Source organism: Leucoraja erinacea, chromosome 38, assembly GCF_028641065.1.
Source record: "Leucoraja erinacea ecotype New England chromosome 38, Leri_hhj_1, whole genome shotgun sequence".
NCBI classification, from domain to species: Eukaryota; Metazoa; Chordata; class Chondrichthyes; order Rajiformes; family Rajidae; genus Leucoraja; species Leucoraja erinaceus.
The window spans coordinates 8,719,352-8,733,540 of NC_073414.1; the positions used below are offsets into that span (position 1 = coordinate 8,719,352).

Here is a 14,189-nt window from a genome sequence, read left to right on the forward strand (position 1 = left end):
GCTTGCAGCCCCGGGGCCCACCCAGTCCACACTAACCATCGATCACCCGTTCATCAATCACACGCCCTGCTGTCTTTGCATTGGTTTCCACGGAGTCTACTTCCCACTGGGGCAGGAGGATGGGGCCTTGGTTTAACGTCTTATCCAGAAAATGGTGCATTTGACAGGTTAGCAGATGAAACATATCTGAGGAGGAATGTGCTGGTGTTGGAGAGTGTGCAGAAACGTTACGGAACTAGTCCCGGGGGATGATTGGGTTAATGTATGATCAACGTTTGACGGCACTGGGCCTGTACTCGCTGGAGATTGGAAAGATGAGGTGGGATCTCATTTAAACTTACTGAATATATATCCACCGGGTGGCGCCATCATCAATGGCAGCCTCGCCAACGGTACTGTCTGTCATTACGTCTTTTTTGTTATTTTTAGTGTGTTTTAAAAGTATGTGTTAATGTTCTCTGGTTTGTTTTCTGCGGGGGGTGGGGGAGGGGTGGGGGAAACTTTTTAAATTCTCTTACCTTGCAGGTGATGCGATTGTTTTCCGGGTCGTATCTCCGGTCTCTCTGCGGCCTAACACCGTGAAGCTGGTGGCCTTGCTCGGGACTGACTTTGAGCCCCACCGCGGGGCCGTGGACTTACCATGGGAGCCTGCGATCCCTTGCCTGGGATCGATGCTCCAACCGCGACCTGTGGACTTCAACATCAAGGAGCTCGCAGTCTCGGGTAGAGGCTGATGTCGGGAAGCTCCAAAGTCGCAGAAGGTTCGACCAGCCCCGAACTGGGGTCGATCGCCTGGCGCGGGGGTGCTGAGACACCCCCCCCCCCCCCCCATGCGGAGTTTGATCGCCCCGACGTGGATGGCCTGACCGCAGGCTACGGGAGCCAAGATCGCCCCATCAACGGAAAGCTCGAGGCCCCTGACCAAAGAAGGGAAGAGATTGAACTTTTGTTTCACCTTCCATCACAGTGAGGAATGTGGAGGAGTCACTGTGGTGGGTGTTTATGTACTAAAATGTACTTTGTGTGTTCTGTTGCTTTTGATTGGTATGACTATCTGGCAAATCAAATTCGTCATATGTTGCAAAACATACTTGGCTAATAATGTATGATTATGATCATTATGATTATGAATATAATGGCCTGGATAGCGTGGACGTGGAGAGGATGTTTCCACTAGTGGGAGTGTCTAGGACCAGAGGACACAGCCTCAGAATAAAAGGACGTAGCTTTTAAAGTGGAGATGAGGAGGAAGTTTTTTGCTAGAGGGTGGTGAATCTGTGGAACATTGCCACAGATGGCTACGGAAGCCATCATTGGGTATTTTTAAAACGGATTTGTACGTTCTTGATTAGCACGGGTGTCAGAGGTTATGGGAAAAAGGCAGGAGAATGGGGTTGGGAGGAAAAATAGATCAGCCATGATTGAATGACGGGGTAGATTTGATGGGCTGATTGGCCTAACTCTGCTCATCTTATGATCTTGTGAAGGGGTAACCTAGGAATTTAATAATACATAACGGAAAATATCATATTGTGTTAATACTCGTCTTCTACTTCATTGCTTTTGCCAAAATCAACTCTGCAAGGTATGAAACTATAGTTAAAAAAAATCGACATTACAGAAAAGTTTAGAGGACAATTTCATTTGCAAATTTACAAGTTCACAAGTTATAGGAGTAGAATTAGGCCATTCGGCCCATCGAGTCTATTACGCCATTCAATCATGCCTCCTAATCCCATTTCCCTGCCTTCTCCCCATAAACCTTGACACCCGTTCTAATCAAGAATTTGTCTATCTCTGCCATAAAAATATCCACTGACTTGGCCTCCACAGCCTTCTGTGGAAATGTTCCACAGATTAACTACCAAGAATCAAGAGTGTTTTATTGTCTTATGTCTCAAAATGGAACAAATTAAGTTCTTATCACAGCAGCACAATGGATATGTGAACATATTAATGCTAAATGCAGCACAATGGATATGTGAACATATTACTCTGTAAAACCTATAATAAACAACAAAAAAGTTCAGAAACCTTTTCTGAAGAGAAATAATAAAAAGAAACATGGAATTATCTTGCAGAATTATGAAATCATTATTTAAGTTTATAAAAGACACAGATAAATAAATAGGCAAAAGTAGTGTAAAGTCAAAAATAATGTCCCCGTCTATATGATTTGGAGCATATTTGGAGGTTGTAATGTTGTGTAGGAAGGAACTGCAAGTGCTGGTTTAAACCGAAGATAGACACAAAAGCTGGAGTCTTCTTGCGTAAGGCGTGCACAGCCTAAAGTTGTAGGACAACTTGTTCTATTTGATCTTATTCGATTGTGCACGCCGGGTTGATTGCATTCGTCGAAACGGGGCGGACCACGTGAAGGTTGCAATCTCCCACCCTAAAGCTGGAGTAACTCAGTGGGACAGGCAGCATCTCTGGAGAGAAGGAATGGGTGACGTTTCGGGTCGAGACCCCTCCTCAGTCTGATGACTGTTTGCCAGAGTAAAACTAATCCCACTTCCCACTCTCTCCCATTATCCTGTTTTAATTTAAAACTTATCCCATTCTATGCTTAATAACCTGTATCAATGCAGCGCTAATCCCATTATCCCCTGCTCAAATAGACATTAAATCGCCTGGCTTTGCTGTAGGTGCACAGTAGAGAGCATGCTGACTGGTTGCATCGTGGCTTGGTTCGGCAATTTGAGCGCCCTGGAGAGGAAAAGACTACAAAAAGTAGTAAACACTGCCCAGTCCATCACCGGCTCTGACCTTCCTTCCATCAAGGGGATTTATCGCAGTCACTGCCTCAAAAAGGCTGGCAGTATCATCAAAGACCCACACCATCCTGGCCACACACTCATCTCCCTGCTACCTTCAGGTAGAAGGTACAGGAGCCTGAAGACTGGTTCAGGAATAGCTACTTCCCCACAGCCATCAGGCTATCAAACCTGGCTCGGACAAAACTCTGATTATTAATAACCCATTATCTGTTATTTGCACTTTATCAGTTTATTTATTCATGTGTGTAGATATTTATATTATGGTACATGGACACACTGATCTGTATTGTAGTAAATGCCTACTATGTTCTGTGTGCTGAAGCAAAGCAAGAATAAACTTGAACCCTGTATCGTTCGAACTAATTCCATTGTCCTATTCTCTGGCAATAGCCTTTAAATTAATTTCCATTTGAGCCACAGCCTTGCTCTTCCATGGCCATTAGCTGCTACTTTTATTAATACCATGGTATGTACTGGCAAATATACTTTATTGTCTCGTGTACCAAGGTACAGTGAAATGCTTTGTTTTGCGTACAACCCGGTAACATCATACAGCAGACCTCACAAGCAGCACACAAGTGGGGCCATGTTTTGGTGCTGACAAAGTTACGAAAGTTCACCGAACAGACCTATCTTCTGTTGCCGCACACGTGGCAGCAGCACCCCCCCCTGCTGGGACCCCTTCGTTCTCCAGCACCTCTCAGCGGCCCTCCCTCAGCGTACTCTCAGCGGCCCTCCTCGCTCTCCGACGGCCCTCCAAAGAATGGGTCGACTGGGCTTGTATTCACTGGAATTTAGAAGGATGAGAAGGGATCTCTAGAAACATAAAATTATTAAGGGATTGGATAGACTAGATGCAGGAAAAATGTTCACGATGTTGACCTGTAGATGTTAGACCGCTCCCTCCGTAACTTCCTGCTCAATTCGTCCCTTCCCACCCGTACCATCCTCTCCCCGGGCACTTTCCCTTGCAACCACAAGAAATGCTACACTTGTCGCTTTACCTCCTCCCTTGACTCCATTCAAGGATCCAAGCAGTCATTCCAGGTGCGACAGAGGCCACCTGCACTTCCTCCAACCTCAACTATTGCATCCGCTGCTCTAGATGTCAGCTGATCTACATCGGTGAGACCAAGCGTAGGCTTGGCGATCGTTTCGCCGAACACCTCCGCTCGGTCCTCAATAACAAACCTGATCTCCCGGTGGCTCAGCACTTCAACTTCCCCTTCCAAATCCGACCTTTCTGTCCTGGGCCTCCTCCATGGCCAGAGTGAGGACCACCGGAAATTGGAGGAGCAACGCCTCATATTTCGCTTGGGCAGTTTATACCCCAGCGGTATAAACATTGAATTCTCAAATTTCAGGTAGCCCTCACAGTCTCCTCCACTTCTCAGCTCTCCCTCAGCCCTCTGGCTCCTCCTCTTCCTTTCTTCTTCCCGCCCCCACCCTACATCCGTGTGAAGAAGGGATCCGGCCCGAAACGTTGCCTATTTCCTTTGCTCCACAGATGCTGCCGCCCCTGCTGAGTTTCTCCAGCACTTTTGTCTACCTAAGAAAATAATGCAGGTGTTTATATATAAATGTCATATATAACTATATTTATATTATAATTGTAATTATATATATATATATATATAATTTAATTCCATATATCCATGGTTGAAAAGAACAACCCCAAACGATGTATGTGTATATTTGTTTTCCGTGTCATGGAGTGTACTAGCGTGGAAACAGGCCCTTCGGTCCAACTTGCCCATACCGACAATATGTCCCATCTACATTAGTCCCACCTGCCTGTGTTTGGCCAATATCCCTCATAACCTGTCCTATCCAATGTTGTCGTTCAAATGTTTATTAAACATTGGGATAGTCCCAGCCTCAACTGCCTCCTGCAGCATCTCGTTCCATACACCCGCCACCCTTTGTGTGGAAAAGTTGCCCCTCAGGCTGCCATTAAAACATTGTCAAGATGCTTTGAAGAAGGAGATGTCAGGGGTTGGCTTGGATGGACAAGTGGGTGGTGGGGACCAAAGATCTTAGAGATACTTTGCTTTGGTGGGGATGTTTGCATGTGGGCGGGGCGAATCACCAAGGGGGGGGGCTATCCGACAAGGGGGCGTGGCGTCATGATTGAAGGGCGGTGGAACGAATAGGGTAAGTTGTGCGGGGTGATTGACAGGGAGCGGGGCTAATCAGGATGTTAGTTTATCTAGTTATCATAAAGGGGTGGGACCTCAGCCATGGGTTCTTGCAGATGATTGGAGCGCCGCCCACCTGCCCGCATGAGACGGCGCGTCCGGCTGGCTGAGAAACAATCGGCCCGCCCACCCGCGGGAGGCGGCGACCAATGAGGTGGGGCGACACAGGCGTGGCGGGGGTTGGCGGCGCCGGTCTGTAAGGCGGCCGCTCATTGGCCGTGTGTTCACAGCGGGGGTATTGTGAGCGCCTGATGACCAATGGGAAGGGCTGTGACAGAGGCGCGTCGGCCCGGCCTGCTGGCGCCCTGAAGGAGGGTGAAGGCAGCGCGCCGCCATTTTGTCCGCCTGGCGCTCCGGCTTCTGAGGAGAATTTCATTCCAAACCCACTGCCTCCCTTTTAATCTTCGCACCGATAGTCCGAGCACTGGTTGTCGTCGTCGGGGGAAGGAGTTATTTATTTCCGTGACCGGGGGGGGTGGGGGTGTTTAGGTTTTTTTTTTACAAAAAGTTTCTCACACGGAGAATGAGTTCGGTGGACATCCGGAGGCTGAGAGTGAACGAGCTGAAGGAGGCCCTGCACAAGCGCGGCCTCGATACAAAGGGCCTGAAGGCCAACCTGCAGGAGCGGCTGCAGGCCGCGCTCGACCGGGACCGAGACGCCGCCACCGAGGCCGGGCTCGGGGGGGAGGAGGAGGAGGAGGAGCGGGGACGGGGGGACGATCGTGACCGCGACCGCGACCACGACCACGACCACGACCACGACCACGACCCCGACCACGACCAAGACCCGGACTCGGCCAGCGACGGGTACCCGGTGAAGGAGGCGATGGAGGGGCATTTGTTGTTGGAGGACGAGGAGGAGGAGGAAGAGGAAGAGCTGCAGGCGAGGGCCGCGGACGGTGAGTTGTTGCTAGGCCGCGGCGGGGAGAGGGAGAGGGGAGCCCGGCAGCCGCAGCTCCGCTTCCATGGCTGAGTGGAGTTGTCAGTGTTGTCAACATGAACTTAGGCGACTCCCAGATCCTGCATTAATTCCCTCAGTCAGACTGGGCGATTGCTTCACTGAACCCCATCGCTCAGTCAGTCCCGCCTGGGCCTACACGGTCTCCCAGTTCCCAAACACTTTACCTCACCCCAGTACTGAGTGATACTCTATCTAGAGATTTCCAGATCCTCCCACCATTCCCACACCGACCTTTCTGAAGAAGGGTCTGTACCATTCTGTACATTTCGAAACTGTACCATTCTACTTTTTTTTTTTTTTTTTAAATTGCTGTTTCCCCCCCCCCCCCCCCCAATATGTAAAAGAATATGTGATTCTGTTTGTAGTTTGTTTGTTTTTTGCACAAAGTCTGCTGGCATTGCCACTTTTCATTTCACTGCTCATCTCGTATGTGTATGTGACGAATAAACTTTTCTTGACTTGACCCGAAATGTCACCCATTCCTTCTCTCCAGCGATGCTGCCTGTCCCGCTGAGTTATTCCAGGTTTGTTGTGTTCATCTTTGGTGTAGACCAACAACTGTGGTTCCTTCCCACACACTTCTGCCCTAGGCCTAAGATAGACTCAGCGTGACTCTGGAGAGAAGGAATGGGCGACTTTTCAGATCGAGACCCTTCTTCACACCCATTCCTTCTCTTCAGAGATGCTGCCTGTCCCGCTGAGTTACAGCTTTTCGCTGTACCCTCAGTACATGTGACATTAATAAACATAAGCTAAACGTAAAACACAAAGTGCTGGGCCTGCTGAGTTCCTCCAGCACTTTGTTTTACTCAAGATTCTAGCATCTGCAGTTCCTGGTGTCTCCATGTGCAGAACTGTTTTGATTTTTATTCAATGTGAGTTTTGTTCGATACATTGCCGGCTTTGGCGGAATTCAGTGATGCAGAGAGATTGAATAGGTTGAGCTTGCTTTCCCTGCTGCACAAAATGCTGGAGTAACTCAGCGGGTCAGGCAACATCTCTGGATAGAAGGAATGGGTGGTTCTACAAATTTTGAAAGCTGAGGAGTGATATGATTACAGTGTGTAAAATTATCATAGATAATAGATCGGGTAGAATGTCTTATCCATAGTAAGGGTATTGAAAACAAGAGGTGAGAAGGAATAAAAGTTCTGAGGAGAACGTTTTATACACAGAAGATGGACACAAAATGCTGGAGTAATTCAGCGGAAACATCACTCAAGCATTGAGAATTTGGAAATAATAAAATCACCTTTAAGTCCTCTGAACTGGAGCGAACACTGAAGTTTATATAATCTCATCATTCCAGAAACTAGTCTGCTAAAACTTTACACGATACACCAGGTGTGATCCAATCGGCACTATGTAATTGCAAACATTTGTTCAAAGAGTTAATTACACAATTGTTTGCTATGAAAGAGAAGGCGGAGGGGCAAAGATACCGAACAAAAATTTCTCTGACCATAGGCAAATGAAACAATCAGGCTAAAGAATGATCATATCGCTCCATCAAATGTAGATATGCAAGCTCCCACACATTGTAATTTGAAAATGACCTGGGATGAGAAGGTTGTCCTATCAAGAGAGGCTGGACAGTTTAGGTCAGTATTCCTTAGAATAGAGTTTAGAATGAGCGGTGACCTTATTCAAACATACAAGTTCCCAAGGAAGCTTGACAGGCTGGATGGTGAAATGTTTTTGCTCAAGGGAGTCAGAAACTAGGGGATGGCAAAGCTAAGTGAAAAATTAAGGAATTGGTGATTATGGAGAACTGGCACAGAAATGAAGCAAGGCCAACATAGACCAGCCATGACCATATTGAATGGCAGGGCAGGATTGAGGGGCCTGGTGGACCAACTCGTGCTCCCACTTGAATATGAGTCTGTTTTACTAACACTGAAGGATGAGCATTGGTCTGAAATATACACTAACACTTATTCTTCCAATACAACCGTACTTTTATTTTGAACTTCTGCGAATGCAGATGGGTCCTTTATTACATTTGATGTAAAAGATGACAGTAAGTAAGACAAAATATTACAGTCAGTTAGGTACCTCCACATTACTGCACTGCAGTATCTAGTTTTTGCAATGGATCCTGTAAGAACAAACATTCGGAGGAAAGAATGCAAACGAATACACCAGAGTTGAGACATACTGTATCATCATAGAGTTGGTTAGAAATTGTCCCTTTGGCCCACAATGTCATGCTGACCTTTTTAGGCTATCTATGCTAATCCCATTAACTCATACTAGATCCGTATCTCTCTATGCCTTGCCTACTTAGGCATATGATGTCTTTTAAATGGAGTGCTTGAATCAGATTCCACCTCCTTTGGCAGCGCATTCCAGATCTCAACAATGGCTCTGTGTATAAAATGAGGGTCTCGACCCGAAACTTTACCCTTTCCACCTCACCAGATGCTGCCTGTCCCACTGAGTTACTCCAGCATTTTGTGTCCATCGTCTGTGTATAAAACGTTCTCCTCGGAACACTTTTATTCCTTCTTCTCATCTCTTGTTTTCAATACCCTTACCATGGATAAGATATTCTACCCGATCTATGCCTGGTATAATTTTATATCAGATTCAGATTCAGATTCAATTTTAATTGTCATTGTCAGTGTACAGTACAGAGACAACAGTATATACTGTAATCATATCACCCCTTCAAAATGTGTAGGACTAAGATAAGGAGACATTTGTTCACCGGGATGGTGAATCCTCGGAATTTTGTACCCTGCACAGTTGTGGATGCTTAGATATTGAGGTCATTCAGAGATCAGTAGATTTCTGGATATTAAGGAAATTCAGAGAGTGCAGAAAAATAGAGTTGAGGTGGAGGAGCAATGATGGAGCAATTTAAAAGAACTGGATAACCTACTTTTGTTAATTATGTTTAGTAACATTTATGTTGTCACCTTTTGCGTGATGTGAGGGTTTGTCTCAACTCTTATGAAGTGCCTTGGGATATTTCACAATGTTTGTTGTGTTATTGGAATGTAAATTGCTATATAGGGAATGAATAAGAACAAATTAATGACCAGCTGATGGATTATTATAAAATCTAACACACTGGTGAGAGCATCTATAACCTTATGAGCCAGGAAGAAGTTTGAGAATCTGCACTGTAAATTCAGATTTTTGACCTTGGATGAAAATAGATCTGACGCATAGAAATCGATTGCCTAGGTGCAAGTTTAGATTTTCACCAAAAACTTTAAATCATATGAGCTACTTGAAACTGCCCATACACAGGCTCTGGAACATTGCCATCAGTACCATGGTTCTTTTCAGCCTTAAAACGAACTGCAGATGAATACATTCAGTACTATTCAAAGATGTGGGTGACAACTAATTATGTGAATTGTTCAGTACTTCAAGGGAAACATTATGTAGAAATGAGAGATGATCTTTCAGTGCCTTGAATCTACTTCCCATGCAACCAGGTAACGGCCGATCTCCTTGTATAACACTCTTCTCCTGAATTTCCCTGGATCCTCTAATGCTGAAAAGTCTGTTAATTTCAGATTTATATGACCGAGCCTTTGGGAGTAAACAATTCCAAAATTGACCATTGTTTCGAAGATGGATAGGACTTTGTTCCTTGGGGCACAGGATGATGAGGGAATAGGAGGTGTATAAGATCACGAGGGAATGGAGTCAAGTCAAGTTTATTTGTCACATACACATACAAGATGTGCAGTGAAATGAAAGTGGCAATGCTCGCGGATAGGGTACATGTACTGTCTTGTACCCAGAGTAGGGGAATCAAGAACAAGGGGACATAGCTATGGGCCAAACAGAGGTAGATCGAAACAGTGGAGATGGGGCATCTTGGTTAGCATGGACAGGTTGAGCTGATGGCCCTATTTCCAATCTGTTTGACTCCATGTACCTCCTTCCTGGAAACCTGAATGGCTTACTCTTTGTTTTGAAATGATCTCCCTTTGCTCTGGATTCTTTGCTAGGGAAACATCCTCTCCATATCAAATCTGTAGTATGTTTCAATGAGGTCTCTTCATATTCTTACAAACTTTCAATCAGAGGTGAATAAATCTTGGTCTTCTCATATATATATATATATATCATATATATCATATCATATATATATATATATATATACAACTTCTCATATATATATATATAGCTCCTGCCATTCAAGGAGACATTTTGAAGAAAGGTCCCGACTGGAAATGTCTCGCCCATCTTTTTTCTCCAGAGATGTTATACTGCCTTACCCCTTTGAGTTATTCCAGCACTTTGTCTATCATTTTAAATCTTTGTTATACATATATATTTATAAGCATAAAGATTAAAATTGTACCTAATATTCCAACTGACCTAATGTAAAAATGTAATGTAAGACATCTGTACTTTTAAATCCTTCCCACACAAGCCACGGTATACCACTTGCCTTTCGAACTACCTGCTGGGCCTACGTGCTATCTTTCAGCGACTGTATACAATTACTACTGGTCTCTTTTGAACATTAACGATCCCAAACTTCTTCCCATTTAAAATATCATCAACATGAAGTGCCTTCTATTGTTATCCGAAGTGCATAACCGTAGATTTATCCACATTGTATTTTGTGTGCCATGTTGCTACCCACTCTCAGCTGGTACGTGTGCTTTGCATCCCTATTCATGCTGACATTTCCACTTAATTTATTGTCATGAGCAAGTTGATCCAATGAGAGAATAGGTGGGTAATTTTTCATGTTCAAAATAGAATTGTGTTCTATTTCATTCATATGTTTAAATGATGGATCTATTGAATTGCTGTTTAAAATTGGAATATGAAAGTATAAGTTTTTTGTTGTCAAAATGCAGGCTGGATTGATTAACATTAAGGCACTCTCTGACAGATTACCTATCTACCCTCTTGGCTTTGCCAGTTGGATCAGCTGGTCTTTGATATTTGCTGGAAATTCTAACTATAAAGTAATGAATTGTTACTTTATGATGCAGTATTTCAGCATATTGATATTGCTTCACTGCATTTGGTGAAGCATAGGAGATAAAATAAGTTGCAGGTCTACGGGGGAATATGATTAATGAGAATGAGATTAATGGACTTGCTCTGTTGGAGGTTGGCATAGACAATGGCCTTGTGGCTTCTAGTGCAGTGATAAATGTGAAATGAACTTGTGTGTGGTATGTGGGTCTTGCTTGCACTGGTAAATTGTCAAAGAGACAGTAAACTGTAAACTTGCATAAGAGGTAAAGACTATGAATAATGTTTAAGAACGAACTGCAGATGCGGGAAATCGAAGGTAGACAAAAGTGCTGGAGAAACTCAGCGGGTGCGACAGCATCTACGGAGGGAAGGAAATAGGCAACGTTTTCGGGCCGAAACGTTGCCTATTCCTTCGCTCTGTAGATGCTACTGCACCCGCTGAGTTTCTCCAGCACTTAAGACTATGAAGAAAGTGGGAAGAGTTGTTTGTTCCACACTTCACTTTACAGCTAGGTGACCATAATAGCCAGTAGTGTTGTGAAGAAGCATCTAAAGTATCTTGTTCAATGCAAATTTTGATAATGGTTGCGTGAGGTGTTGGTGGTCATATCTTACAGTGGATCTTTTATCTTCAAACCATCCAGTAAAGAGAGCATTGACTCCACCTTGTTGTACCTTGTGCTAGTTGTAGATTCCCATCAACCTGATGCTGCTGTCTTAATGTAAGGCTGTGCTGGCCAAGCTGAGGAGTCGCTTGAAAAGTTTACTAGTTTTGAAAAATGTTTTAAGTAGATTGTTGTAAAAGCACTGGATAGGATTGAGATGTAAACATCTATTGGTATTTCCAGATATCTCCAGACACAGATTAATGGCAAACCAGGGTAATTAACTGGATTTGGCTGTTCATCATGACTAGAATGTCGAACAGGGTGGGTATGAACCAGTTGGACATTTTGATGGCGAGTTGTACATTTGGATCTTGGAGCTTTTTGAGGTAGTAAACAGAAATTCTGCAAGGAGTTAGATTTATTGATCAGCAATGTCAATCCAATGGTTTTTAAGAATTTAATGCTAACTACAAATTACTTTTCGGAATACATTATTAGGACGAAATGTTGGATAACTGAGGCTTTATAACATTCTGTAAAAATAGATTTTTTAGTGAGATTCTTGTATTTGAGTGTGGAATGTCTTTCCTATTGCATTGAGGAGATGGGCTAGTTCCATTTAACAGTTGTACGCCAATATGGCAAGTCGACATGTTGCTATTCAGTAGTTATTTAATGTGTGGTGCTGCTTGCGTGGAAGTTGACAACAACAATCCTCCTCTGAGAATAGTGATACATTGTGCCTTGCATGATACAATAGGGTAGTGTGATTCACATTTGAACTGGATCATGGTCCAGGCAGCATCCAATGTTCTGAGTATTTTATACTCACCATTAACTTGCATTTGTATAGAGTTGTTTTTGGGGCCTAAAGGCATATTTTGAATAGAAGCATTCCCACTTGCATTATTTTAGTGTTATTACACTTGCAAAATCCTAACTCTCCAGTATATATTGTCTGGTATTCATTTGTATAAGAAAGAACTGCAGATGCTGGTTTAAATCGAAGGTAGACATAAAATGCTGGAGTAACTCAGCGGGACAGGCAGCATCTCTGGAGAGAAGGAATGGGTGACATTTCGGGTCGAGACCTCTCGACCTAAAACATCACCCATTTCTTCTCCCCAGAGATGCTGCCTGTCTTGCTGAGTTACTCCGCATTTTACGTCTACCTTTGTCTAGTATTCATTGTCTGACCGATAGATGGTCTGAATTTAACAACTTGTCTGAAAGGTGCAACTTTGAAGAGGGCAGCAATCTAAATGCAAATTCCCACTCTGGAAAGATGTATGATCAGAACTTAATGAAAGTGGTTGAGGATTGGCATACCACGAAAAATGTTCTAGGTTGTCTTAAAGTGCTATGTAATCTTGAGCATTCACCCAGGATCACCAGTTTAGTAATACATTAATGCCATCCTAGATTGCTAATTTAGATGTTGTGGTTAAATCTTGTTGGGCTTGATCCCATAGCCTTGGAAAAGATGGTGGCAACTGCAGCAGCTGTGTGAAGATACTTCCAGTGTGCGGATAGGTCGAGAGTTCACTTTTGTATAATCAAAATGTTACCAGACTTTGTCAGAACCCGAAGTTTTTGGCTCCAGTTTTCCAGTTGATCAGATGGGTCAGATGGTCACCGAATTTTGAAACGAATGAGATATAATTTCTGAGCAAAAAACAAAAGTGCTGGAGGAACTCGGCAGGTCAGGCAGCATCTGTAGAGGAATTGGATGGACGATGTTTTGGGTCGTGACTTGCCTTCAGGCTGATCAGAAAACTTCCAGGGATTATCTGGATAAACCTTTTCTGCACCCTCTCCAAACCTGCACATCCTTCCAGTAATGGGGCAACCAGAACTCCAAATTGTCCCTTACCAACGTTTTATAAAGCTGATGCGGTTCCATAAAAAACAATGTCTTTAGTTCAAATATCTCCTTGGCTGCTTTGGCATCCAGTCTTGTCTTTAGCCTTGTTTTTGGATTACACATAATAAAAGCAATTTGTAAGAAGGAACTGCAGATGCTGGTTTAAACCGAAGAAAGACACAAAAAGCTGGAGTGACAGAGGCGGCATCTCTGGAGAGAAGGAATAGGTGGCGTTTCAGGTCGAGACCCTTCTTCAGACTGGTTTGGGATAAAGGAAACAAGAGTTATAGACGGTGATGTGGAGAGATAAAGAACAATGAATGAAAGATATGCAAAAAAGTAACGATGATTAAGGCCATTGTTAGCTGTTTGTAGGGTGAACATGAGAAGTTAGCGCGACTTGGGTGTGGGAGGGATAGAGAGAGAGAGAGAGAGAGAGGGAATGCTGGGGCTGCCGGAAATCAATATTCATGCCACTGGGCTGTAAGCTGCCCAAGCGAAATATGAGATGCTGTTCCACCAATTTGCGTTTAGCTTCACTGGGACAATGGAGGAGATCTAGGACAGAAAGGTCGGTGTGGGAATGGGAAGGAGAATTAAAGTGTCCAGCAACCGGCAGATCAGGTAGGTTCAGGCGGGCTGAGCAAAGGTGTTCCGCAAAACGTTCTTTTTTTTCTGCGTTTGGTCTTGACGATGTACAACGGTCTACATCTTGAACAATGGATACAGTAGATGAGGTTGGAGTAGGTGCAAGTGAACCTCTGCCTCACCTGAAAGGACTGCCGGGGTCCCTGGACAGAGTTGTGGGAGGAGGTA

At 44.2% G+C, this 14,189-nt stretch overlaps 1 protein-coding gene across 2 annotated transcripts in view; it reads left to right on the forward strand.

Annotated features, from left to right (window-relative positions):
• The first annotated feature begins 5,304 nt into the window (after positions 1 to 5,304).
• The window catches only part of hnrnpul1l (heterogeneous nuclear ribonucleoprotein U-like 1 like), a 39,732-nt gene continuing 30,847 nt past the window's right edge, over positions 5,305 to 14,189 (forward strand). The window contains exon 1 of one of the 2 annotated variants that reach the window (XM_055663810.1): positions 5,305 to 5,877. In XM_055663810.1, the coding sequence (XP_055519785.1) occupies positions 5,502 to 5,877 (376 nt within the window). In that variant the 5' untranslated portion in view covers positions 5,305 to 5,501. The remainder of the gene's footprint in view (positions 5,878 to 14,189) is intronic. The other variant, XM_055663811.1, reaches the window with a different exon arrangement.